This window comes from Limanda limanda, chromosome 14, assembly GCF_963576545.1.
Source record: "Limanda limanda chromosome 14, fLimLim1.1, whole genome shotgun sequence".
NCBI lineage: Eukaryota > Metazoa > Chordata > Actinopteri > Pleuronectiformes > Pleuronectidae > Limanda > Limanda limanda.
This window is the reverse complement of record NC_083649.1, coordinates 13,744,285-13,770,702: the sequence shown is the minus strand read 5'-3', so window position 1 is coordinate 13,770,702 and position 26,418 is coordinate 13,744,285. Positions and strand designations below refer to the sequence as shown.

At 43.9% G+C, this 26,418-nt stretch overlaps 1 protein-coding gene across 1 annotated transcript in view; it reads left to right on the top strand.

The window, feature by feature from the left end:
- The first annotated feature begins 353 nt into the window (after positions 1-353).
- mtus2a (microtubule associated tumor suppressor candidate 2a) overlaps positions 354-26,418 on the top strand; it is a 30,696-nt gene continuing 4,631 nt past the window's right edge. The window contains exons 1-6 of the mRNA XM_061085305.1: positions 354-2,414; positions 3,851-4,109; positions 8,555-8,809; positions 19,477-19,641; positions 22,998-23,096; positions 26,201-26,388. Of these exons, the coding sequence (XP_060941288.1) occupies positions 354-2,414; positions 3,851-4,109; positions 8,555-8,809; positions 19,477-19,641; positions 22,998-23,096; positions 26,201-26,388 (3,027 nt within the window). The remainder of the gene's footprint in view (positions 2,415-3,850; positions 4,110-8,554; positions 8,810-19,476; positions 19,642-22,997; positions 23,097-26,200; positions 26,389-26,418) is intronic.

The window sequence follows — 26,418 nt, the reverse complement described above, 5'->3', positions numbered from 1 at the left end:
TAAAGCAGCTAAATTGGTCCTGAAAGCTTAATGGCTTCTGCAGAAGCGTCTGTAATTCAGGCAGATGAGTTGCTCTCACTTACAGTTTCTTTTGTCATTTTTATTTCAGATCGAACAACCACCATCTCCCTGAAGAGCTATCAGAGACGGCTTTGTTTACACACTGTAAACACAAAGTAATCAGGGAGTTGAGGTGGAAAAGATTTCATGAGATGACATTTCGTCCCTGGAACATTCAATTGAGGGGCCATCATCAAGCAGACCCTGTAGAGGAGAGGCCTGCAATAGAAATATTTGTATATTAATGGCCCCAGCAACCTGCAGGTGCCTATTGTGAAAAGAATCAGTCCAGCATGAGCATCCCAACAAGTTTACAGGGCCTGAGGGTCAATGTGGACAGAGGAGATAAGATCGGAAACAAAACCCAGATCCAGTTCCCCCAGTCTGGGGATGATAATGCCAATCGTTTATCTTCTATAGGTGATCTAGGAGTAAGGAGACTGACAAAGGACATGAGATACGGCACAAGTTCAATTCCTCCTTTGGTGTCTCAGAGTGAATCCCCTGACAAGCTGGTGATCTGGGGCTCCGAGCAGCAATGCCTGGAGCCTGACCTCAGACAGTTTGAACTTGTAGAGTGTCAGGAGATACATACGTTCTTGGGAAACAGGGATCAGGAGGAGGAGAACGAAGAGGAAGACGATGGAGGAAGTCTGAGGGATGGACGAGATGAGGGTCCAATGTCCATATCCTCCAGTTCAACTGCCAGTTCCACTTCGGTCGGCATGAGGAGAAACGACAATGACAGCAACAAAGTGGAGAGGAGGATGCAGAGGGACAAAGGGGGGCAGAAAAGGATTGCCTGTCATAGTACTGAAGAGTTAGACACATGCGTGGCAGGCTCAACAGGGAGGGGGAAGGGAGGTCTGAAGGAGTCCAAGTCTGAGACAAATGTGTTTGTGTCCAGTTTGTCAGCCATCGGCCTCAGTGGGAGCTTGTCGAGTGCTCTGGACTGTACCGGAGAAGCGCCATCTCCTATCTCTCTGTGCCACCCCAAGACCCACCCTTACCCAAATGTCAACAATGCTACCTCAGCCCACACCAGGAGAAGGGCAGTCCCTGCAGATGCCAACCAGAACTCGGCATCATTGCATCCTCAGGAGATATATGACTGTCCTCAGTTTGGCAGCCAGGATCAAAGACAGAGGGACGGAAGCCATCACAGAAATGGAATGTCCTCTAACGTGGGGCTGGGCGAAAGGAGGAGGGCTGGATTTGATGAGAGGGTTCTTCCACCACGACGGCAGCAGCTTGTCAGACCTCTCTGTCAGACCGAGATGGGGAAAGGGAGGAGCTTAGCAGAGCCCAATTCATATCGAGATAACACAGGGCAACCCAGTTCTCCCAGCCACACTCCAGATTCACACAGTAATGGGTCGAACACAAAGTTTACAAAAACATCTTTACGTGAACCCTCAGATTTCTCCCATCTCTACAACACATCTCTATTCTGCCAGTCCAGGCAGCCCAACCAGGCAGCCCAGAGGGAGGATGTGCCCGTAGAAAAAACACCAGTTGCAGCAACAAGGCTTAGTTCCAGTCCTCCAAACCCTTCCACCGTAGAGAAGAGACCAGAGACTCAATTCACATACAGAAGGAATTGCTCCAGTCCTAACAGAACAGGGATGGAATCCAGGTCATCAACCCCTCCTCACTCTCCTCTGAGGACACCCCAGGGCTCACCACGCAGGCAACCCTCTGTATACCATGTTTCCAGGAATGTCTCTGGAGTGATTAGACATATCCCGTCAGGATGCAACCCTGCTGTACCGACGTCAGCTCAGGGCTATGGCAACAGTTGCCTGAGAGCACCAGTCAGAACTAATATAAGCACAAGCGGAATCCCCAAAGCGCCTCTTAACAACCAGCAGTGCTCCCCCCACTCTAACTACAACCCCAGCCCCAGAGAGAGCTCCCCATCACCAAAACTTAAGCCGAAAGGAGTTCGCCCTAAAATTATCACCTACGTCCGAAAGAATCCTCAGTTCAAGCCCCAAGCTGCAGACGGGCCTTATCAGGTATCCTCTCTACCATCCAGGCTCTCGACATACTCACACGGCCAAGCACCCAATTCCTTCAAAGACAACGCTAAAGACCCCTCCAAGCCTGACGTAGACCCCAGAGCCGCCCCTGTGCTTATGGCCTCCAATCCGCTGTATGACAAGTACCGGCAAGACATGCAGACAAATATGTTCCCACCAGGTGTGCTGAGCAGGAGTATCAGGCCCCCTGGACATGCTAACACGGTCCCCCCCGCACACACACATGCCCCTCCGCATGTGCACCCGCACAGCCACACAGCACCCCCCAAGCTGGGCTGTAAAGCAGACAACTTCTATGGGGCACCATCAGAGGTGAGTATTTTGTAGTCAAAGTGCTGTGTATGATTTGAGTAGAAGCTTGTATTCTCATGTCTGTTGTTGTTGGCTAGTTGCTCATTCTTATTGAAAGGATATTTTTTTTGTCGATTTTTATTTTGGTGGCCGAGGCTGTGATCGATATTTAGGAGTAGCAAAAAATTCTGATTCCAATAAATGGACCAACACACATAAACTAATAACCATAAATAAAAAGAAAACACAAACCCAACTAATTATATATAACTTGAATTTAGACAATAAATGTTTTCAAATTAAATTCTTGCATTTTTAATTCTGTAAAATGAAGGTTTTCATATCCACAACATAATTGCTGATATCAACATGTCTGTGAAAGGCCCATATGGGCAGAGTTAGTCGTCCAACCGATAAATCAGTCAGACTCTATCATCCACTGTTCATTCATACAGACAGTGAAAAGGGAGCAACGATTGAATTTGAATTATGATTGTTGTATCAATTAGCAGCAGATAATTACTGTATGATTTGCAGTATGTTATAAACATTAATGCTGCATTATTTTGTTCTTTGAGGTCCAGTTTCCCGATTATTCTCACACCACACGAATATGAAGTCCAAAGACAAACTTCAGATCATTTTTCTTGACTCCTCATATCAATGTCCCCAGCTAGTTTCCATATTTATTCTCTCCCTCAGTAAACTATGTATAATTCATCACAGATATTTTGCATTTTATCCCCACTCTCACAAGAGCTTTATTGCTTTAATGTCGTTCCTTATTGATTCTGATTAAATAGCTTTATTGGGAATTCATATTCATACAGCATCAAGCTCCAACATGTGAAAATAAATAGTTAATGCATGCTCAAATACAAAGCCCACAGGGACATGGGAATTCTCAAGGCTTCATATAACACTGCATCAGAGACCCATACATTGAGCAAGCAATTCCATTAAGAGATTTCACTTACTCTAAAATGATGCCGGTGATGTTAAACACGCGACTCGCGGCGGATACAACTGGATGTGTAACACTCTGCTCTCCTGCAAAATGTAGAACTTCTTGTTATCAGAAATCATCTGTTGAACATGATCAGTCATATCATATTTGAATCATTGGTTTTGTTCAAACTGAATTTTTGATGACAGAGATTTGAGTCCGTGTCTGTGGATACATTCAAAGCTGTAGAATATAATTATGGCATTTGCTATTAGATTACATGGTGCATCAAAGCTTTGTTTCTCATTGTGTCCACAGGCAAAATACACCAAAGTAATCACATGTTGGCAAACAGATGTAAATCAGTAAACACATTAGCTTATTTCCTTTACTGTAGGGACGATATACAAACATGATGCAAGGGTACAAAATGATGTTTATGCTAGAGACCTCTAAATAGGTTACAAGATAAGTATTTAATAGTAATTTTGGTAATTTGCATGACTTCTAGGTGGGACGATCGGCCAGTTTCAAAGGCAGTTCTGCTGAGGACACGCTGCAGCCCCGGACAGTCGCTCAGGCCGGAGCCAGCTGCAGTCTCCTGCGCTCTGGCCGAGGTCTGCGTCTCGGCCTGGGAGCTGTCAACAGGGCGGCTACGGGTGTTGCCAAGGGCAGAGGACCTGGTCAGGGGCAGAGGTCGGCACTGGTTTTCAGCCAGCCAGTCCAACCTGTCATCCCGGCAACCAGTCAGAGAAGCCAAGATAACACAGGTACATAAAACCTTCCCTCGCAGCATGTGTTTTTTGGTTTCCCTCTCAGAAAACAGCTGCATTGCCAGATGGAGGCCGTCTCTGTGGAGCTACAGTACGCATCTTGAGTTTATTCCAGCATCCCAAAATTTGACACACTAGAGAGCTACCTTATCTTTCGTCTCCTTTGCAGCAACGAAGGGTTGTGGGACTTTCTTCTTCTTCCTAAAATTGGCCTGAGATGAAGGAAGCTCATTAAAATGCATTTTCTAAGATTAATTTGGGCTGATGTTATTGGAAGGTTTAAAGAAATACTTAGGGGAGTGATACTGCTCCGGGAGGCTTCCATCTACAAAACAAAATAAATAACTAGGCTTGCTCACTCTCTTTCTTCACGCAGCAAATTTCTAATTCAGATGTCTCCGATAGCACCTCCGACTGCTGAAGTGAGATTTGCATTACAGCTCACGATCGTCCCCGGAATATCTGAGTATGAAATTTGTTCATCACTCTGCACTCGTCTGGAAAGCTGCAGCATTTATCACTTACATGCATATTTGATCGGCTCTTTCCCTGAGTGCGATAACCTGGACACACAGTGAAAATACATACGCACATTCATTCACACACAACCCACAGCTGCACGTATAGAATTGATCGGCACAGTGTTATGATGTGCCAGGCATCCTTATCATAATCCCTATTAATACAGATGTAGGGTCTCTTGATGCTGCTGCTCGGCCCTCTGGGGAACACAGGCTTTGAAGTGCAGAGCAATTAACGGTTAAATAACATCAGTATTTTTCTATCTGAAACATCTCTCATCTCTGTTGCACCCTGGCTTACGCACACTGCATTTATAAACACCAGTGAAAACATATTGACTATATTGGTCAGCATTATCAGTATCTGTCATGGTGTGTAGGATCATGATTGATGGAGTTTCCTTTTGCCTTTTTTGTTCTCGTTGATCTTTCACCGATGTTCTGGAGACATCTGACCTATAACCTTCTTTTCTTTTTCTCTCTCCATCACTGTAAATTACAACATTTAAGCCTTTTGTGAATTATAATCTCTCCATTTTTCTATTTAAACATTACCCTAATGGTACTATATAGCTATGATATACCTGATACAAATGACTCGACTTGTGTAATTATGGAGCAAACTCTAATGACGATCATACCACAGGACATTTGTGTTGAAGCTGTAGTTCTACATGTTGAGGCTCCCCCCCCTTCCCTCACAGCAGCCGACCGCCTTGATTTCGCTCCGGTCGAGCTGCAGAGATTGAGGTGCACCGAAGTATCACATTTAATAACATGCAATTTAACGCTTTGGGGAGGAAATCTGTGCAGCTTGTAGCAACTCACCTTGGGCTGTAATTAAAATGGGTCTGTCATTATAGTGCTTATCCCGGCTGTCCGTCCCATTGACTTTTCTGAGCTGTATTTACATAATTCACCTCAAGTTTGGGTCCTTCTTTCAGTGAGAGCCAGTAAATGGATGTGGCGTCTTTCTGTTTTATTGTTGAGAAACTGGAGGTGGTGTTTCAGACCTGAGGTCAAAGTCAATTTATTTTATTCAAATCTGTTGTGTGGCTGGAGGGAGAAACTGCAACCCCAGGAAAACACCCTGCAGGCTTTTATGATTTATAGTGTGTGTCCTAAATTCACATTTGCATTTTAGTCCTATTTTTGTTCCTTTGGAGAACCACTTTATCAGGCCGGGTGTGTTTGCAGGTGGGATTTGGGGAATTTGAAAGAGAGGGAGGGAGTAAGGAAGGAAGGAAGGAAGGAAGGAAGGAAGGAAGGAAGGAAGGAAGGAAGGAAGGAAGGAAGGAAGGAAGGAAGGAAGGAAGGAAGGAAGGAAGGAAGGAAGGAAGGAAGGAAGGAAGGAAGGAAGGAAGGAAGGAAGGAAGGAAGGAAGGAAGGAAGGAAGGAAGGAAGGAAGGAAGGAAGGAAGGAAGGAAGGAAGGAAGGAAGGAAAATGACAACGAAAATGACAGGGACGGAAGGAAGGAAGGAAGGAAGGAAGGAAGGAAGGAAGGAAGGAAGGAAGGAAGGAAGGAAGGAAGGAAGGAAGGAAGGAAGGAAGGAAGGAAGGAAGGAAGGAAGGAAGGAAGGAAGGAAGGAAGGAAGGAAGGAAGGAAGGAAGGAACAAACAAATGAAAGAAAATGACAACGAAGATGACAACGTAGGAAGGAGGGAACAAACAAACAAAAGAACGAAAGACAATGACAACGAAGATGAAAAGGAAGGAAGGAAGGTTTGAAGGAAGGAGGGAGGGAACGAAAGAAAATGACAGGGAGGGAAGGAAGGAACAGAAGGGAAGAGTGGATGGAAGGAAGAAACAAATTAATGAATCAACGAACCAACACAAAAAACAGGGAAGGATGGATGGAAGGAACATACAAATGAATGAATAAAAGTGAAAAATGTGATAGTCAGAAACTAAAATGTTATTTTTCAAGCATTTCCTTTTAGGTCGTTCAGAATAATGTGTGTTCTCATTGAACAGGAGCGATGGTCCTTGATATCCAACCTAAAGTGGATTTTTGTCTCCTCACTTCTCTCCCTTGTCTCCTAGAGGGCTTGCAGGCTTGGAGAGGTTGCAGGAGAGAAATCTGGGCATTTATCTTTAATGATCCTGACCTTCTCACTCAAGAGGGGCATCCTATTTTGTGTCTCCCCTCCACCGACTGTCTCTCTTGTCCTGTAGAGCGCTGTGGAGCGGAGCGGGCGGGGGGGCTGCCCACCTTATCTCTGCGGCCAGCAGGGGATAATGCTCTTCTTCTGCAGGATCTAGACCCTTTACTGCGAGCTGGGGCAGCCAAAATGAGGCTTCTATTCCAAGGCCTGGGGGTTTTGCCCAATGTGTGTGTGTGTGTGTACATGTGTGTATGTGTGCCATGGTCGCTCATGCCTGCACATTTCATCTGTTTTGCTGTTGGAAATCATAGATTACCGAGAGGGAGGATTTCTCCCCATTGCTCACTGACAAAAGCCGCCACGTGGTGCTGTGATTACTTTTTTATCCTCTCTTTAATTCCCTGTCTTTTTCTGTCTCCTCCTAAAGATGTTTTCTCTCTTCTTCATTTTGTCTTCACTCGCTTAATCCAACTTTCATTTTAGCTTGTTCTTTTGTGGTTTAGCGTCTGGAAAAACCTGCATCTTCCACCACAGCTTTAAGGATATTTGGGTAACTGCTGTCAGATTCACTGTAACCCCTGCAGTTACAAGGAATAATGAATAATAGCATTACTGATAATGTTATAAACTATGAATACAAGCAAACATAATGTATGTACTGGAGAGATAAATGGCCTACCTCCTAAATTGTGACAGTCATAACAGTGTTTACAGCATTAGAGAAAACGCTGGCCACCAGCCCAGTCTGCAGGCACGGCCACAGCCACCAGCAGCTATTAGCATGTTGTTGTGTATATGGTTAAAGTATTTGCTCGCTCTAGAAGCCGGAGACATAACACAGACGACTTCCTGGTGCCTGCTGAGAGCTTCATCAACACAGAATGATGAACGACGAGGGGAAACAAACATCATGCTTAATCTCCTCCATTTATTTTGCTGTCAGCGGTGGTTAATGAGTTTACAGTTGTCACTCAAACACACACACACACACACACACACACACAATCTTGCAGTCTATACTTATGTCTGTTCAGCACACACATGATTCAGGGAGGAAAGAAGCACAAATGCTACTAATTACCAATTAAGAGGAAATTCAGTGGATGATGAGCTATAAATAACACATTCGTAGCAGTCACTGGGTACAGGGCAGTGTGTCTTCAGTGTGTGGACCAGGTTGAACATGTCTTCTTCTACATTAACAACAACAGTGGTCGGCAACTGGGTCAAATCGCTTGTCAAAATCGCAGCCACATCATTTTGAACAATCGGATTCGTTTTGTTTATTATTGCAGCACAGGTGTTGATCTCCGTCATGGCAACAATTCATAGAATAATTTCCTGTTTGAGTGACACAGATTTTATTTTGAACAATTTAGAACTTTGGTGTGATGATTGTGTTGATGCATCAAAAATAGCTGACATGTAATGAAAGAAAAATCGCACCTGTCAGTCATTCCAACTTATATATGGACCACACACGTAGATGGTAATAAAACAAATTCACGTTCATTCAATGACAATTATTGACTGTAGAATCAATGTAGATGAACCAGGTAGGATATACAAAATGTTTTGTAACTTCACTATGCACCATAGGCCGTTTATAAAAAGCTCTGCACACACAACGTCCTGCACACAAACCAATAAAAAGTTTTGAGGATGATTTGAGAAGAAATCTGAATAATTAATTATCTTGAGCATCACCACAGGCCAAGCAACCATCCCATCCCAAACAGGCACGTTTGGAATGGGCACTGCACTAATAAAAGAAAGATTCACCATAAAATCTTCATTTTGTGCTTTTCTAACAGATGAGGTGTTCACCCAACACACTTCTCCTCCGGCTCCAGCCGTGGCCGCCGCCCAGCCCCAGTCCGCCGCCGCCGCCAGGTCCCTGCTGCCCAAAGCCAGCCAGTCGGGCCTGCGCCCCCCAAGCTTCAACTCCAGCCGTCATCCCGCGGGCCGCCTGGCCGCCTTCGGGTTCGTCCGGAGCTCCAGCGTGTCGTCCGTCTCCTCGGCCCAGTCCGCTGACAGCTCGCAGAGTGACCCCTGCAGGACCGCTCACCGTGAGTGCGCTCATCACACATGTGTAGACGCAGGCCAGTGTGAGAGCTGATCCCTGCTGGGTGTTTAGTTTTTGCTGCATCGTGCGGTTTGTCCCTTTCATAACATACTGGTATTTATCAGTTAACTTAATGGCTCATTCAGAAACACCCACTTTATCATCATCACGAGTACACTGTTATTATCACCATACTGTTTTTATTGCCTCCTTCTATGTATTCCCCTCAGGAATATAATTTTGCATAAACAGCCCCCCCCACACACACACACATTCATTATGGTGCAGTCTTCCTTCTCTTCCTGAGCTCCGCCTCACTAACAATGTATTCTCTAATCTGTACTTTAATACACAAGCTGCATACAATTAGAAACAAAGCTACACTTTTATAAAGCACATTTTATACAACACAAAAATACACAATATAGAGTATGCAGTTATATACAGTATAAATGTGTATTTGTTAATAGAGGGGTACTTTGATTTCTTTCAGTCATCTAACGTTCAGTATTCTTTTGTTTGTGCATTCGTTTCACGTGATCGACCCAATAAGACACCCTAATATTAGTCAATTAAAATAATTAGCATATTATTATACTAGAGGTCAGAGCATTGTCACTAATTAAATTCCTCCAGGATGGTTTTTCATGCATGTAGCAGAGCTGGTGTGTTATTACAGACAAGACAACTAGATGACTTGACTCAAGAAAAGTAAAAAAAATATGAATTTTCACAGTTTACCCCAGAAACAGTGATATTTCATTGATTCCCATACTGAAAAATACACTTTGAGTCATTAAATATCCCCATTTGACAGCTCAGCTTTTATCTATCTTGAATGCATGTAAAAATAACAGAGCACAACATGTCAGTCCCAGGATTCATCAGTAATTGAATAGCCCTGTAACTGGGTCTGTGCCTCACGTTCAGTCAGTGTTCTCCGATGAGAGATCAGTTTGCTGACTGAACTGTTGGGAAATAGTTTTTATGTTCACGGTCACCTGGATGTTCACATGCATGTTGTGAATTCAGTGCTGCCTCTCAGGCTGGTTGGGTAGTTGGCTGAATTTGTGGTCGGTCGGTGTGTGTGTGTGTGTGTGTGTGTATGTGTGTGTGTGAGTGTGTTTATAATGTGACCTACATAGGGAACACTTGCTCTTCCTCTCCCAGTTACAGATGACGTACAGCATCTGCACTCTCATGCACGTCAGCCCCCCTGTTATGTCATCACTCCATTCCCTCCTTTTGTACTTTATACTTTTTTTTGTCCTTCTTTTTCTCTCGCTCTCTCCCATTGGTTGAATATGAGAACACACTCTGGGAGGAATGTGGGGGGAGGCACCTCTTCATCTGCCTTGAAGCAGGGAAAAGAGGAGTCCCTTAGGTATCTGGAGAAGAACTTGATAATTGAAAGAAAGTGTGAATGCGGAGGTTGTCATTTTTTAAGAAGCTTGACATAAGGCATTGGTGATGGGTTTATCATTCTTTTTCATCTCTGATGTTTTTCCCATGATTTTGTTCCATGTTTGGGTAAAAACAGTAGGAGACCAGTCTTTATTAACAATTTATGTGTGCGTGTTTGTGTGCTTGTCTTTCTATAGTTTTGAGGGCCAAATTTGGTTTAATACCATCATTGTGAGGACATTAAGACTTTGTGAGGACATTTCAGACATGTAAGGATTAGGGCCAGACATTTAGGGCTAGGAATTACATTCTGTCAATGCGTGTCCTCACAGCTATAGAAAGAAATGTGCAGCCATAGCGAGATGCAAAGCTCCTCTTCTCCTCATCTTTCCCGTATTCTTATTATTTTTCTTACTTTTTTTTTCTTCCTTATATTTTTATGCATGATCTGAATCAGCTGAACATGGGGACAAGAATTTCTTCCACACTGAACGCGCTTGCCCCAGCATCCAATATCTCTGAAGTCAAAATGTAAAAAGATCAGTGTATAACAGAAAAGTAATAAGAGTTAAAAACATTTTTTCATGACACATTCTCACTAACAGCCTCTTTCAGCTACTAATGTCACCATCTGTAATTTGGTTTGTTGTCAGAGACAAACATAAACAACAGTATTGAATCCCCCCCCCCCTCTCTTTCTAGCTAACAGCTTCATTTGTATTGAACTTAATAAATTACCCTGCAAATATCAATATCATGAATCAATGAAATGAGATCCAGGCCTGAGAGAAGCCTGTGCTGCATCAGTTTGGCCAAAGATCACAAGTTCATCCCCGGCTACGTAAATCTGACTTAATGTGACTGTTTACGTAACAGGAACAAGTGCGTCCTCTAAATCCTGAAGATAAATTACACTGTAACATAACAGGGGCCTAATCGCTCGCTTGTTAACGTATTGTCTGCTTAAGCAGCTGCTGGTTTAAAATGCCAGTTTAATTATGCCGGTAATTTATCACCTACATGTAGTTCAAAACTGCATAGACATAGTAGACATGAAGGCTTTATAAATATTGTTCAGGCACTCACACACACACACACGTGCACTAGCAGAGCGTAGGAACACCTGCCAGCAGAGCACGAAGGAGCAGAAGTTTGGAATGGTGTTGCCTGCAGCCAGCTCTTCCTCTCCCCGCTGCCACTCTGAGCTCAGTGAGACCGAACTGGAATCGAGCATGAGAGGAAGAAGATTAATACGCTTTGATGTTCATTTCCCTGCGTGCGCCCGTTTGCCAGTGTGACACCTCGAGAAAGGCAGGACGGGAGCGTTTACTTCCACGTTTGACTGTGTGTGGTGCTTGTGACCTTTCGCTGCGAGGCATCGGAACTCCCCGCTCCGTTTGAACTTTCCGGATTAAAATGCGCTCTACTGTAGGTCCTATACTCCGTCTCTTTCTGTGTGGATGCACTTGTTGAGCTTTAACCAGAGGGTCGTCTGATGGATTTTGTGCGTCAAACCTGCCTTTGGGATGTTTGATATTAGAAGCTTTACTGTGTTTTGTCTTTTCTGCAGCCCGGATTCAGTTGTCATATTGATTTTTATCTTTGTTATCTTCTCTGATTTAAATAGGAGATTTCACCAAAACATAATTGCATTTTAAATCCTTATAAAGTCCAGCGCAGTTTGTGAAACATTCAGTGTGATTGTAGTGACTGCCTACATCCAAATATTAAGTTGCAATCATCAGAATCTACAGTTTCTAATTTCCAGGGGCTCTTACGCTGTTTAACCTGTTTTCATTTCTGCATGTGTGCACATACAGTAGGTGTGCAACGACAGGAAGTATCTTTGCAGTACTTGTTTTTCCTCTCTCACTCTGGGATCTTTGCCTCCTCTCGCTGCAACCCCAGTTGCGAAGAACAGACAGATTGACAGATGAGTTCTCACACATCCTTCCATCAAGGATACCGGGGGGAACACAGGCAACCCGTTACTTCCTTCAATACCAGAGAAGAAAGGCTTAGTCGCTTGTTTTCCCCATTGATTAGCAAGTAAAGCGAACTCCATTAGGGCTCTGGGTGATACCAACAGGAGGAATCATTAAGGAATAGAGTGATGGGGAGGGTAAGGATTGCAGCCCTCTGATAAAGTGTAGAAGAGGATCCCTGGAGATTGAACTTCCCACTGTTGTAGCTCAGTCAACCTCTGATCAATGATGCATGGATGCATGTAAATCTGGACATGTGCCTTGATTGTCCAGGAAGAAGAGAAAGATGAGGGAAGGGACATATTTAACTTGAGGGAATAAGTCGTATTCTTCATCTAACTTTTCATTTAACTTTCATGATGTTAAAGATATATTGGATTTTTCAAATTAGCCCTGCATCTCAGCTATCTGGCAGACGAGGACATTTCTTCTTTTTTTCCATCCAGCTCAATTGTTCCATAAAAACAGAAGATTGATTCTTTTTTTGTCTCTTATTTACACCAACACTACCTGATGGCAAGAGGGGTATTGTAAGCAGTGGATTCAGTTTGTCTCTCACAGCAATAACTTGAGCAGTTTTAACCTTTTTTGGATTAAAATTGGAGAGTTGCTTTAGGGAATCTTCGACTGCTGAGATGGAAGATGCAAGATCTCTACTTCCCTCCTTCCATTATACAAACCTGAAGCTAAAATATCCAGAGTCTCTGCAGTAGTGACTGTGGAGCAACGGTATAAAGGTCCCGCTGATACATATGATTTATCAAATAGGGAGTCAGACAATCATAATGTTTCACCCTGTTTTTAGCGTCAAATAAGTGATCAAAACCAAACTTATCAGAAACATGAATAATTGAACAAACATGAGTGTTACTTAACTGATTTGTTTTGTTTGTTTGGAGAATGGGCTTAATACCTATGCAATAGCCAGCCACCTGGGGGCGATCAAGATGGTTTGGTTTCATTTTAGAGTGCTGTCATTTCGTCCATATTCAAATAACGTTTATGGTCAGGACCTGTGCTTTTTTTGTTGTTGTTAAAAACTGTCAAGGTCGCAGGTTCAAGGTCGCAAGTTCAAAGTTTTAGCCAAATGCTAAAGCATGGGACACACAATAAAAGCAAATATACAACTGCAATTACGTTTAATTCAGTTACACATTTAACATTTTGTCAACAATATTCACTTGATTGAAAAGGAAACATTTTGATACTACATTTCCACAATGTAGCCCGTATTGAATAATTTAGACTGAATGTTACCACGGTGAAGCATCTTGCCTGTCACATCACATCTTTAAGCCCCTCCCCCTGTGGCCCTAGGGCCTCCATGCCTTCACAAATTCAACAGGAGACAGTTTAACATAACAAATCACACACACACACACAATCACACTCAGGAAATCAAGGTGACATTGAACCAAGCTGTTATGGCCTTGATTGATTCTTACGGCCTGTTTGCTTATATATGCATTCAAGTGTGTTTGACTAGCATCAGGGGGGCTATAGGCTACTCTATATAACATTGATTAGCCATTAACCCAATCCTCCCTTTAGCCAAGTCTTTGACATCCCCTAAGCCTTTTTTGTGTGTGTGAGAGGATCCATGAATATGTGATACCTGGTTAACTCCGTGGTGACTGACAGACTCTATTACCAGCTGAATGCAGAATCCAGCAGCAGGACGCTGATGAAGCCGGTGCCCCTGAGCCCAGCCGACTCCTGGATGGAAACTCAATCTCCAAAACAAACAACGACAACAAAGAGTATTATCACCTCGATCCATCTTCTCTTTAGGTGATAATGAAATAAGGGTGAAAATCAAATGAACGAAAGAGTGAGCAGAGCAGAGACAGCTGAGGGGAGAAGATGTGTTGGAGGAAGATGGAGTGATAAACGAAAACTCAATGAGTCCAAATGAGCAGAGAGGAGAGGAGGAAATGGAGTGTTTGAAAGAAAGATGAGCGGAAACAGCAACATGGAGAGGCTGGTGCAGGGAGGAGAGAGGATGCCGTACCCCAGATGCAATGGCTCAGATCTGCTCTGTGAGTCATGCTAGCTCAATGTGAACAGATGGTTTCTATGGTGCAGTCAGATAGACACAAACATGTATACACACAGTGTGATGCACACACTGGTAGTGCAGCACATTAGATGGGCCAATTAGATATGGCTGCCATTCTGTGGCTGATGAGAGGCGAACCAACATGGCAGCGAGTTACTGAAGCAGCAGAGATGTGACAGGGAGGATGGGCTCAATGGGCCTTTTCATTAACTAATAACCTCTCAGCGTTTTTCATCCCACTCCATATTAATCAATGTTCATGGCTTTAACTGATGGTCCTGTGTGACAAGGACACAGAGGACGTGGAAACAGGCGCATCAGAATCAGATAAACCTTAATGTGTATGTATGTAATTCTGCTTTACCCTGAGAAGAAAGCTTTAGTCATCTATTTTTCCTCCAATAATTTACACAACAGAATCCCTGCTCCTCATCCTCTCACTCATTACCTCCACCGAGGTGGTTATGTTCTCACCCCCTGTCCATTGGCTTGTCTGTTGGCATGATTACATGAAAACGAATCAACAGATTTCCAAGAAACCTGGTGGGAAGATGGGACATGGGCGAAGAAAGAGGCCATTACATTCTGGCACCAGGAATATTTCTTTGCCTACTTAGTAGTGGGTAAACACTGCAAGACGGGGCATTTTTTGACATTTTCTCCATTTTCTCATGGAATAATTAATGGATCTTGATGGAAAATGGCTTTAGGTTAACTGCATTTATAGGCTTTTCAACAGTCTCTTTCTATCTGGTGTTCTCCCAGCTTTAGACCCAAAAATGATTTCTTCCTGCTGACATTTAGGGTAATTATTTCTCAGTTTACAGTTCAGTGATGTACTGCCTCCTTCACAACAAGAAAATAACTCCTACAACTGTTGATTTAATGGAATAATTATGAGAGAACATCATCAGTAACAATGTGTGGTAGTTGTAATTTGCTTTTTCATTAGCTGTTAACTAAGAGCCGTTCCTTCTTTGTGATGTAGATTGCGACGGCTCCATTGGATCTTAAGGAAGAGAAAACATTTGTCTCAGGGCATGTATCTAATCTTGAAATTCATCTGTCAAATATTCAAAATACCATTTGACGGTAAAGTACTTATAGAAAGGAGCATAACTCTCTTGTTGTCCATCGTTAAAATAATTCACGTCCTTGTCGGACGGAGCATTTGATTAAATCTCCTGACGTCTGGGTCCTGGCAGAGGAGAGGAACCCTGTGGCTGCTGCTGTCAGCTCCACAGTTATCACCTAATCTATCTGTCAGTCCACAACCCTGATGTTATCTCTGCAGGACCATTAGAGTTCCTGCTATATGTATGAAGCTTTAACCTTGACTGTCACACATATTCATGCAGATGCACAGTTGAATAAATGCAGCGTTTGACAGCTGTTATGACGTTTTGTTAGTTCAGAGGAAATGTAAAGATGTAATTCATTTGTTGTACCCATTTTTCACTGACATTGATTTTCAGGTAATTTAAGAGTTTTATTGTGAATAATATAGGTTTTTACAAAGCATAAATATGTCTTGCATTTTGACACATGATCTGGCTCTAATCATATTTCACCCTTTGCTATTTGATGCAGATGAAGCTGCTTGTTTCTGGTGTTTAATTTCTATTTTCAGTTTTTTTTTAAAACCCAAACCACTTTTGACACAGTTGTGCTTGAAGATAAGGTTTTATAGTGTTTAACCCAGACAATGTGATGTGTTCATAAACTGTGATCACAGCAATATATATTCTGATATGAAGAGCATCAGAATTTTTGAACCAGCTTTGAACAAATGACAGGAAGCAACGATTAATGAGCAGAACAAATTATAGACTCTTCAGGCTTAATTACACACACTGTCTTCTGTACTGAGAAGTGTTGAATGAAGCTGACGTCTGCCTGTGAGAACACGTTCTCCAATCAAACTGGCTGTATTGAGATTACACTTCAAAACCAAGTAAAATCAGCGTCAAAGCTATATTCTTCTTGTGGTATAAATTATTTATGTAGGTGAAGGTTGTCCAATAGTATGTTTGATACTATACCCGATATGGACCGGGTATCAAACCACCGACCCGGACATTGGTGAACAACCTGCTCTCCACCTCTCCTTGAAAGATGGAAATATTCATAAAATGTAAAAAAAAAAGAATAGTGATGATAATAAAACTTCCCCATTCCTCAGCATTAAAACTACCATGAATGATCCCCTAAATATCCCAAATATCCATTTTAATACAATACAATTTAAAGATAGGCTATAAGTAAGAACGTATAAATCAATTTTGTCTGAATGGACTGTAGCTTAAAAGCGTGAGTGTGAGCACACACACACACAAGGTGCGACTGGATGCTAACTGCAGTTGCACTGAACGACGAGTCAGCATTATCCTCCTGGCATTAGTTTGGCTTTGAGGGGCGAGCTGCTCCAGTAACACGGCCCCCCCACTGAGCTGTGTAACTGCTCTTTTTTTCTCGCTCTCCTCCTGCTCACTGTCCCTTTTCCGATATCTTTGGTATTTGTCATACATCTTCTTAATATGCCGAGTTTTCTGACGGCTTCTCTGCTGCACCATCCGTTTATTCCCCCCCCCCCCCTTCCTGGCTCGCCATGTCCTCATGTCTGCTTCCTGCTGATCTCTTGCAGCCCCCCTCTTCCAACCACGCTCGGATATTCATCATTGGCTGACATTTTGCCAATCAGTGACGCACGTCAGCTTGCTCTCACCATTAATGAAGTACATCTCTTTTCTTCTCTTTGTCTAAGCCAGCGAATTTCACTCTCTCATATTCTATTTTTTAATTCCTCTGTTTTCTTTCTCTGACTGGCCGACGTCATCCCTCATTCTTCCTCTCTCTGAACTGCTCTCTGGGAATTTGATCGTACATACTTGACCTATGACTAATGAACATGTATCTGTTCATATCAACCAGTCAATTGCTCTGTTTCGATTAGACTCTACTCCTTCCATTTAAACACATGTTTATTTAATCTGTGTATCATTGTCAAGACTTTAGCTTGTGGATGTTGACAGCAGTAGATTCAGAGCTCAGTAGCAGCAGCGCTGTGTCCTAGATCATATCTGAGGAGTGGCGACTCTGCACATGCCCTTGACTGGTTAATGAGGAGGAGGCACAGTAAACAGCTTCACTGATCAGCACCTCGAGCTGCTGGGGGACGACTAATGAAGCTTTGAGAATGTGACATGCAGCAAAAGTACTGTGATGTTCCAACGTGAGCAGAATATGTACACACAGAGAGAAAATAGCCGCCGGTATCGTTGAATATGCTAGAAGGCATTTTTATCTATATGTAGAATTTATTATGCAACTGTCCCTTGTGAACTAATTTTCATTTTACATTTAGAATTTTTGGAGTAAATTCCGAACCTGCACAGTAAATAGCACTAGTACTTTACAGGTGTGGTACATTGCCTGAGGTGAAAGAACGAGTCCTCCACTGGTTGCAGGGTTAGTAGCTCGATATCTGCCTCCCACTTTTTATATGCTTTAAAGCAAAATTCAGTTTTTGCCTTTAATTAACAGATCAAAATGATTTTGATGGTACATATTTCACTATATTTAACATACACTTGTGGCATGCTAATTTAATATGTCACCCATAAACAACCAGGGCCAGAGTTAGTAGTTTGCTATAGGAAAAAGCTACATTGGTATCCTTAGTGTGGACTACATGTCAGCACCAGAGAACAAACTGGAGAGGGCAATGTCTGAGGAATCGAAAAAGAATCGAGGAATGCAGTCCATATCGAAGAAAGTGTGTTTGCATTCATTCATAGTGTCAGTGATACTATATGGAGGTGAAGGGCAGGCAAACATGTGTTTCATTACTGATTGGGGATTGGATAGATGAGCAGGATATACTCTGTGTGTGAGAGTACATCAACCATCCATCAGTCAGTTGTGAGATAACATTACAGGCCAGGGTGAGTGACTGTCATGAAGGACTGTAATGTTGCATATGTCTTTCTGTCTGGAGTTTGCATGTTCTCCCTGCTTCTGAGTAGTGGTGGGGGAAAAAATTGATTCTGTTCAGTATCGCGATTTTTTAAAATATTTATTTACAATTATATATGTAACAGCCCCTGGCTGGCAAAGCATGACGAGGAGAGTTTCAGAGTTTAAAAGATACCTAGTGTGTATGCGGAAAGGATGTTCTCCACTGCAGGAGATATAGTAACGGCCCAGAGGAGCACTTTAACATCTGAGCATGTTGACCAACTCCTTTTTCTGAACAAAAATATTCCCAAATGAATTTAACATTTTGGGTCATGACCTTGCAGGTCTCAATTTGATTGAAGCTCTAGGTTACTCTTATTTATATGATTGAGCTCAGTGTTCATGTGAGAGGTCTCCTATTAAGAAAATTATTACAAAGGTCCTGTGTCCTGAATGTTCAAGGACAAAGCTTTTGCACTACCCTGTCTTAGTTTTTGCACTTCAGTTAATGTGTAGAAGACAATGTTGTTCACAGAATTAAATGTGACATTTGAAGTGAGTTGAGCAGTCTTATTTTCCTCTTTTTGTAATGCCTTTGAATAATATGAGGGACATGAATCGCAATAAAACGCAGAATCGAATCGCAATACTTGCAGTATCGCAATATATCGCAGAATCGCAATACAGATTGAGGTTAGATTAATATGAGACTCTACATTGACGATAGGTGTGAAGGTGTGAGTGAGTTGTTTGTCTCTATATGTCAGCCCTGCAGTACGCTGGCCACCGGCCCAGGATGGACCCCGCCTCTTGCCTAACACCAGCGGGGTTTGGCTCCGGCTCCCCCTGTGACCCTCAAAGGATAAACGGTATAGATAATAGATGGATGGATGTGCTCATGTGGAAGCATTGGAAAGTTTCTGTATGTATGTGTGTGTGTGTGAGCCTGTGTGTGCGTGTGTGTGCAGGTCAACAGAAAGAAAATTGGGAGCAGCAGCAGTTAGACCTAGAGCTTACAAACCATTTCTCAGTCCAGTGAACCTTAATTCAGACATAACACAAACTATCAGATCGAAGAAAAACCAATATGTGATCCTATGAGGGAGAAAGAGACGGCAATTATGTGATATATATGAGATATAGAAAACCTGAGGGAAAATTCTGAAGAAAAATCCTAACATACCGCATCTACGGTAACCGATCATTCCTTCATGAAAATTAAAGAACAGGTAATCAAATCTCTTCATCTGCCTCTGTGTGTTTCAGGTCTGAGTGTGAGTGAGGAGCCTCCTCTTCACAGAGTGACCACCAGCCCTCCGTCAGCAGATCAGCAGCGACGGGCACCGGGCCGCAGCCACAGCCTCCAGCCACCCTCCACCCCGGCGCTGCACCGGCGCTACCTGCCTGCCCAGCCGCGAAGCTCCCCTGGAGGTCAGCAGGGTCACAGATTTTTGCTTTGACAAGGGAAACAATTTGTTTATGAAAATACTCAGAATATACTCAAATCTGAGTGTGTATTTACAGGAACAATATTCACATGCAAATTCAAGTTCTGTGCATGTGAAAGAGAAATTTGAGAGGGATTTGCCACATGCTGGTGTCTGCAATGATGCATTTATTGTAGGTAAAACTTGACTATTTGATTCGTTTTTCATTAAATCGACACAATGAAGTCATTAAATCCAGCACTTTTACTTTCCCACTATTTTCTGCCTCCTTATGCAGTGTAGCATCTAATTAAGCACAGCTCCTGCTCTCTGGAGTTCTTCGAAGTCATTTGGGGAAATTCGCACTCCAATAATAAAAATGACTGTCAGAAAGTACTGAACTAGAGATATGCCGGGGTGGTGCCTCCCTTCATAGTGTGAGTTTATTCCAGTGCACTCCTGTCCATTATGAATGTAACACAATCTTTTTGTAGCTTTTAATGCTACATGGTAAAATATAGAATTAAAGACTAAACACCACACATTTGATATGTTGTCCGATGTGCCGCCACACTGTCCTGTCCTGTCTGTTCAGAGGAAGCTCACTGTCAGTGATGCTTCTCTCACACGGTTGTATTTTCACACATTGAGGTTGACACCAGACGAATCCCTGTAGTATCACACCTCACTCACTCACACTTAACACATGTCCAGTGACGGATTTAATAAACAAGCCGGAATCCTGCTATCTTTAAAATCATGTCTAAGACCGACACAACTCACAGGAAAAAACACATTTTAAACCGCGAAACAATGTAGAAATTGTGTGTTTGTGTGCTGTAAATTATTGATGAAGAAATACCTGAGGTGTCCCTGTCAGCCTGAGAGTCATGTGCAGACACTACTGTTTATTCTACTCTTGTCTCTTTGTCACAGTGCACACTCATACATCCCATTAAACACAAACACAAACACACACACACACCTTATCGGTGATTGACAGTGAATGACACTCCAGTTCTGCTGAGCCCCTGAAAGTTGCAGCCAAAAACTTCCTTTACCATCACACACTCACATTGGTGGCATGATGATCGAGTTCCGTTACAGTGGTCAACGTGCTGACATTTGTTTTGTGCGGTCCATGTCCCACCCACTCAGTGTTGGGAAGGATACTTTCAAAACGTATTCCGTTACAGAATACAGAATACATGCCCAAAAATGTAATCTGTAACGTATTCCATTACATTAACTAATTTGAGTAACGTATTCTGAATACTTGGAATACTTCCGGTTTGTATTGCATTTTTTAAGTGTATGATTGCGGCGTTGTTATAGTCAGTGGAGCAGCAGCAGTTTAAACTCTCTCTCCGCAAGATGCGTCCGGCTCCCATCCACTCCCACCTCTGTGCCGGCCCCACCGGAGGCTGAACCCCCCCCCCCCCTGCGCCAAGGCTGCATCGCGCCGTGCAGCGATCGTTTCGGCGTCGAGTCTAATTTGTTTTGCGCTTGACGCGAGCGTATCGCTCCAGGAAACACACTGAAAAATGATTTTAAACGATATTGATGACATATTATATGATATAAATGATAAAGTATGCATCCCATAGTTTGTGTTCCCCTTCTGTTGTCCTGGAGTTTTAATTTTACCAATTTTACCGATCACATTATTAAATGCCCCCCTCTGCCCATCCACTACAGACACACAAGCAGTCATAAAGATAAAAAGAGAGGGGGGGGGGGGGCGGAGAATACGTAATTTACCCTCGACACCCGACATTGAACGGAGCAAACAGCGGAGAAGCTCTTGAAGATGGATGAAATTAAATTGGGACGCTGTTGCAGTTAATGTTGGAGAAACAAGTGACCATATGCTACTGGGTCAACGGGTGATATTATCAGCGCTTCACGGCGCTTCAGCGTCCGGTGTGAACCCGGCGTGCCTCGCTGGCCTCCTGCGGAGCTCTGGAAGCGCAGGTCGGTCTTCTCTCACCAGGTGCTGGAAGGGCAGCGTGCGGATCAGCAGCTCCGTAGATTTCTGGTAGCGACGGAACTCTCTCAGAGCCTCGGTCCCGGGCCTGTAACGGTCCCGAGCCGGCAGTGGTGAGGCTTCTTCACGCCGCCGGGGGCCCGGGCGCTCTTACGGCAGCCCTGGTCTCCAGCTGCTTCCTGGGGGCTTTGCCTCCGGTGGATTTACGAGACAGTGAATAAACTTGTGAAACAGAGAAGTACCGTCATGTAATCCACTGATTTCAACAATGTAACTGTATTCTGAATACCATCTATTTAATTTGTAACTGTAACGGAATACAGTTACTCATAATTTGTATTCTAAATACGTAACGCCGTTACATGTATTCCGTTACTCCCCAACAATGCACCCACTAACATAGAGGAGGCAGGGCTTATGACCTGTACTGTATCCCGCCACAAGGGGGCAATTAGGATTGATTTGGCTTCACTTGTATAGTGAGCTGTCAGGTTGTGCATCTTTATATACGGTTCATGGTTTGTCAGTCAGACTGCTGCAAAAAGTCTCAGAGGACTTCTCTGCCCGTACATCCTCACAGAGCTGCTACCATCCCTGTAGACCCACTATCTTGTAAAGCAACACCTGAGCAGTGAACACACACACACACACACGCACACACACACTGAGAAACTCTCTCGCACACAGTGTTTGTGCAGGCCTGAACTCTCTCTCTGGGGTTAGATGGGGATTTGTTCAGGATCAGAGGCTTGGCTCCCAAAACAGGTCTAATTAGTTTCCTTTCAAGGCCTCTCTCCTCCTCTCTTCCCTGCTTCACAACAGATTCCCCGCTAAGCTGCCCAAATCCACTTCTTCATTCACTATCATCTGTTTTTGTCCTCCCCACTTCTCACCATTCCTCATGTCTAATGTTTCAAACCCAGCAAGTTTTCTCTACGCCCACACACCTCACCACACGTCTGCGGCAGATTTAACGTGCCACATGAGAAGACGCGAGAGCTCAGAAATTATATTTTAAAATAAATATTCAGAGTTTAAGATGTCTTTGCTTTAAAGTGTAACACAGGTAGCAAGGAGAAGATGGGCACGTCTGCTAGAGTACACGCTCGGCTTCTCTTTGACCCAGAGTCCCATGGGATCTAGTTATACTACGCAGCAGGGGGGATGGGGGGGGAGATAGCTGGAGATGAAAGCAGGAGGGTATAACAGAAAGATTGAAAAAGCTGGGAGGGAGGAAAATCAGCAAAGAAATGAAAAAGAAAAATTCAGACACCTGCATGTGCTTTGTCAGTCGGATGTCCTCGTGTGCTTCTTCCTGATTTAAGAACGTCACATGTCACACATTGATCGGTTGTATCTTCGTTCTCTGACAGTTGGCAGGAAGGAGTTCCAGCGGAGTTCAGAGGTCACGCGTTCTCTCCCGTCCTCCCCGAAGAGGCTCGCAGTGGTTCCTCCCAAACCTCAGTCCCCAGGTGAGATCATCCTTAGAGTGTATCACAAAGTTACTGATGCTTTCTCGATTCACCTCTACACAACAATGACGATGCACATTTAGAACAAAACAAATAAATCAAGAGATTATTCACGTATATGCACAGTGTGTACTTGTAAAATCACTTTCAAAGTAAGAGATTTGTTTGAATTATGTGTGCCGGCGTCATGTGGGCGTTCGGTTTGGTTCCATGTAGGGTCCAGTTTGTCTGGTGCTCACAAAGTCCCTTGAAACGCTCCTTCAATGTGCTGAGTTGAGTCCAAGGTTATAAACGAGAAACATCAGGATCATGTTTGTCCCCTCTCTGTGACTCCTACCTCTCCTTTCCAATCCCCTCCTCCCAAATCGTTCCAAAAACAAATCCTTCATATTTCTTATGAGCTGTTCTCACTCTATACACACCCAGAAGTGGTTTGCATCCATCTCAGAAATCTGTGGTGCTGGGCCGAACACAGCCTCAAGCAGAAATTCGTGATGGTTAGCACTTTATTCTTTGCTGGGATTTGATCTCTGCGGTCTGAACTTTCCTTCCTTTAGGCTCTCCACTGGTAAAATCATTTTCGTATAGGATTGCAGAGGGTCTCCCCATCTTCCCTCGCAGAGTTGACACACATCTCCTCAGGCTACACCTCTGTTTTTGCTCACTTTATACTCACTGCTGTTACTGCTCAACACTTCTCCTTACTTTGTCTTTGTGGGTCCTTGTCTCCTCCCACACACAGTCAGAAGATGTTTCTCAGCTTTGTAGCTTTTCTCTTGTTTACTGTGATTTACGGTTCACTAGGACCAAACAATATATGACGCTTTTGAACAAAAGTATGCATGTTGACGAAAATTCAATGGCCATTGAGTGAAGAGGTTCAGGTGACCAGGCGGAGTGAGACTCAGTGTGGGGGTTCTGTCTCAGGCATCATTCCACCTGGACGGTACCTGGAATGAGACATGCAGGATGTATGCACCAAACTGAATAAGAAGGGATGAGGGAGGAAGGGAAGAGAGGATGAAGGGATGCGGTCAGGGATGAGAGAAGAAAGTTGAAGGGATGAGGGAAGGAGGATGAAGCAATGAAGGTAGGGAAATGTGGAAGGGTGAATAGATGCAGAGAAGAGGATGAAGGGGGGTTAGGGATGAGGGGAAAAGGATGAAGGGATGCAGTTATATGCAGGAGGGAAGAAGGATGAATGGATGAGGACAGGAGGGTGAAGGAATGAGGGTAGCGATGAGGGAAGGGGAATAGAAAGATGATGGAAGGAAAGTAAAGGAATAAAGGTAGGGATGAGGGAAGGAGAATGAAGGGATGAAGGAAGGAGGGTGCAGGAATTAGGGAAGGGATGAAGGAAAAAGGAGGGATGAGGTAGACAGGATGAGGGGAGAGGGTGAAGAGTCCGAGACAAACGAAGCGTGTTGACCGGGTAAGTGTCAGCTTGACAGGTGATTAGAGGTGTGGCCTTGCTCCTGAACCTAATTTAACCAGTTAACTTCAGATGTTGACACGTTGAAGCGGCTCTGGACAGCTTGTCAGCAGAATGACAGTGTGTTGACAGGAAACTAAAATTCTCCTCCGCCTAAAAATACACACGGACACACACAGCCCACAGCGTCTGCCATCACCTTTTCTCATTGTTTCTCACATTGTTATTCTGCTTCTATCAAACCCGGAGTCATACACCCTGCCTCCGATTCTCACACATAAACTCATTTGGTATTCACAATATTCTCCTTCTCTAATTTCTCAGGTAGAGTCTACCGATTTCAAAGAGTGTTTGAGAAAGAGAGAGAGAGAGTGGTTCTGTGTGTGAGTGTGTGTGTGTGTGTGTGTGTGTGTGTGTGTGTGTGTGTGTGTGTGTGTGTGTGTGTGTGTGTGTGTGTCCGCAGAAGAGCTAGATGTCCTTTGCTAAAGATTTCTGGCAGTTGCTTTCAAAGACGGGGAATCCTGATGAAGATGTAACACGGAGACATTTGCACTTTCTCCTCCGTATTTTTAGAAACTCATCTCTTTTGCCTTTTCATGTGTCGTTCTTTCATTGTCTCTCGGCACACAGAGAGGAACATCCCCTTGTTTCAGGTTCTGTTTGCTCACACACACACTTCATACCATTAGCTCCATCACCATTATCATCATTCGGCAACCCTCAGGTGTCCTCGACCCCCCCCACCCCCACACTGCAACTCTTCTCTCATTTACCTCGTGACCCCCACACCACTCCCCCTCTCACCGATCTCTCACTCATTACTTTGGACCCTGCACCCCAAGCCTTGCCTCCCGTTGTCATGGAAACCCTTGCCGCCCATGCTTCACTGAGCCAGGAGGAGACGGCGAGGCAGGTGACGCGGGGCTGCAGCGGTTTTCTTTGTCGCGTGCCAAGTCAGCCACGCTGCCGTGTTGTCTGTCTTGTGCGTCTGTGTTTACATTAGGATGATTTGAAGATTTGAGCGAATTGTGTCTATTCAAACAAAGCCGAGGTGATGCCATGTGTTCGGCCACCGGCTGGTACGTGTTCACACTAAATGACAAGGTGACTCACATAGTGGTTAATCAATCTGCCTGTATGTCAACTGCAGCTTAATAGTCCCCCACCCCCCAACCCTCCAAGGAAGAATGGCCTTCACGTGTTCATGTGTGCCATGGCCTTTGAATCCCAGCCATCGTTAATACATTAAGCATTGTTTAAATGTTTTTGCAGAAACGCAGTGTAAACAATAAACCCAGACATGCATATGTGTGGACGCTGCAGCTCAATCATTACCTGAGAGATGAGGTCGTCCATCATGACAAACAGCAGACTGGGAATTACCCCGAGGCTTCCTCCGTAGAAAGATTCAATTAACTTACTATCGTTTGTCATGTGAACACAGTCATTAGCAATAGGTCAGGTCAAATCTCCTCTGATTTAATACTCATCAATTCTGTTATTGCAGATGGATACAGCTTGGCATAGTTGGATTTCTGAATTAGCACGCAGCTAATTAGTGAGATAATATTTTTAGATTATATGTAATGACATTGTTTTTCCTTGTATAACACGTGTGGGGTAATTGTGCTTGTTTATAATGTCCCATGTTTGTTTTTTTCATTCCCTGCAGTCCAGTCTGGGCAGCGGCCCGCCGCAGCGGTGCGAGGGTCTGCTCCCCCGGGGTCCCCTCGCCGCGTGGCCCCCCTGAGGCTGCAGCAGGAACAGCAGGAGAGCCTGCAGAGGGAGAAAGAGGAGGCCCAACAGAAAGAGAGAGAAAGGCAGGTGGAGGAGAGGGACAAAGAGGAGCAGAGGGAGGAGGTGAGTCGTTGAGAAAATCTGAAGCATCGC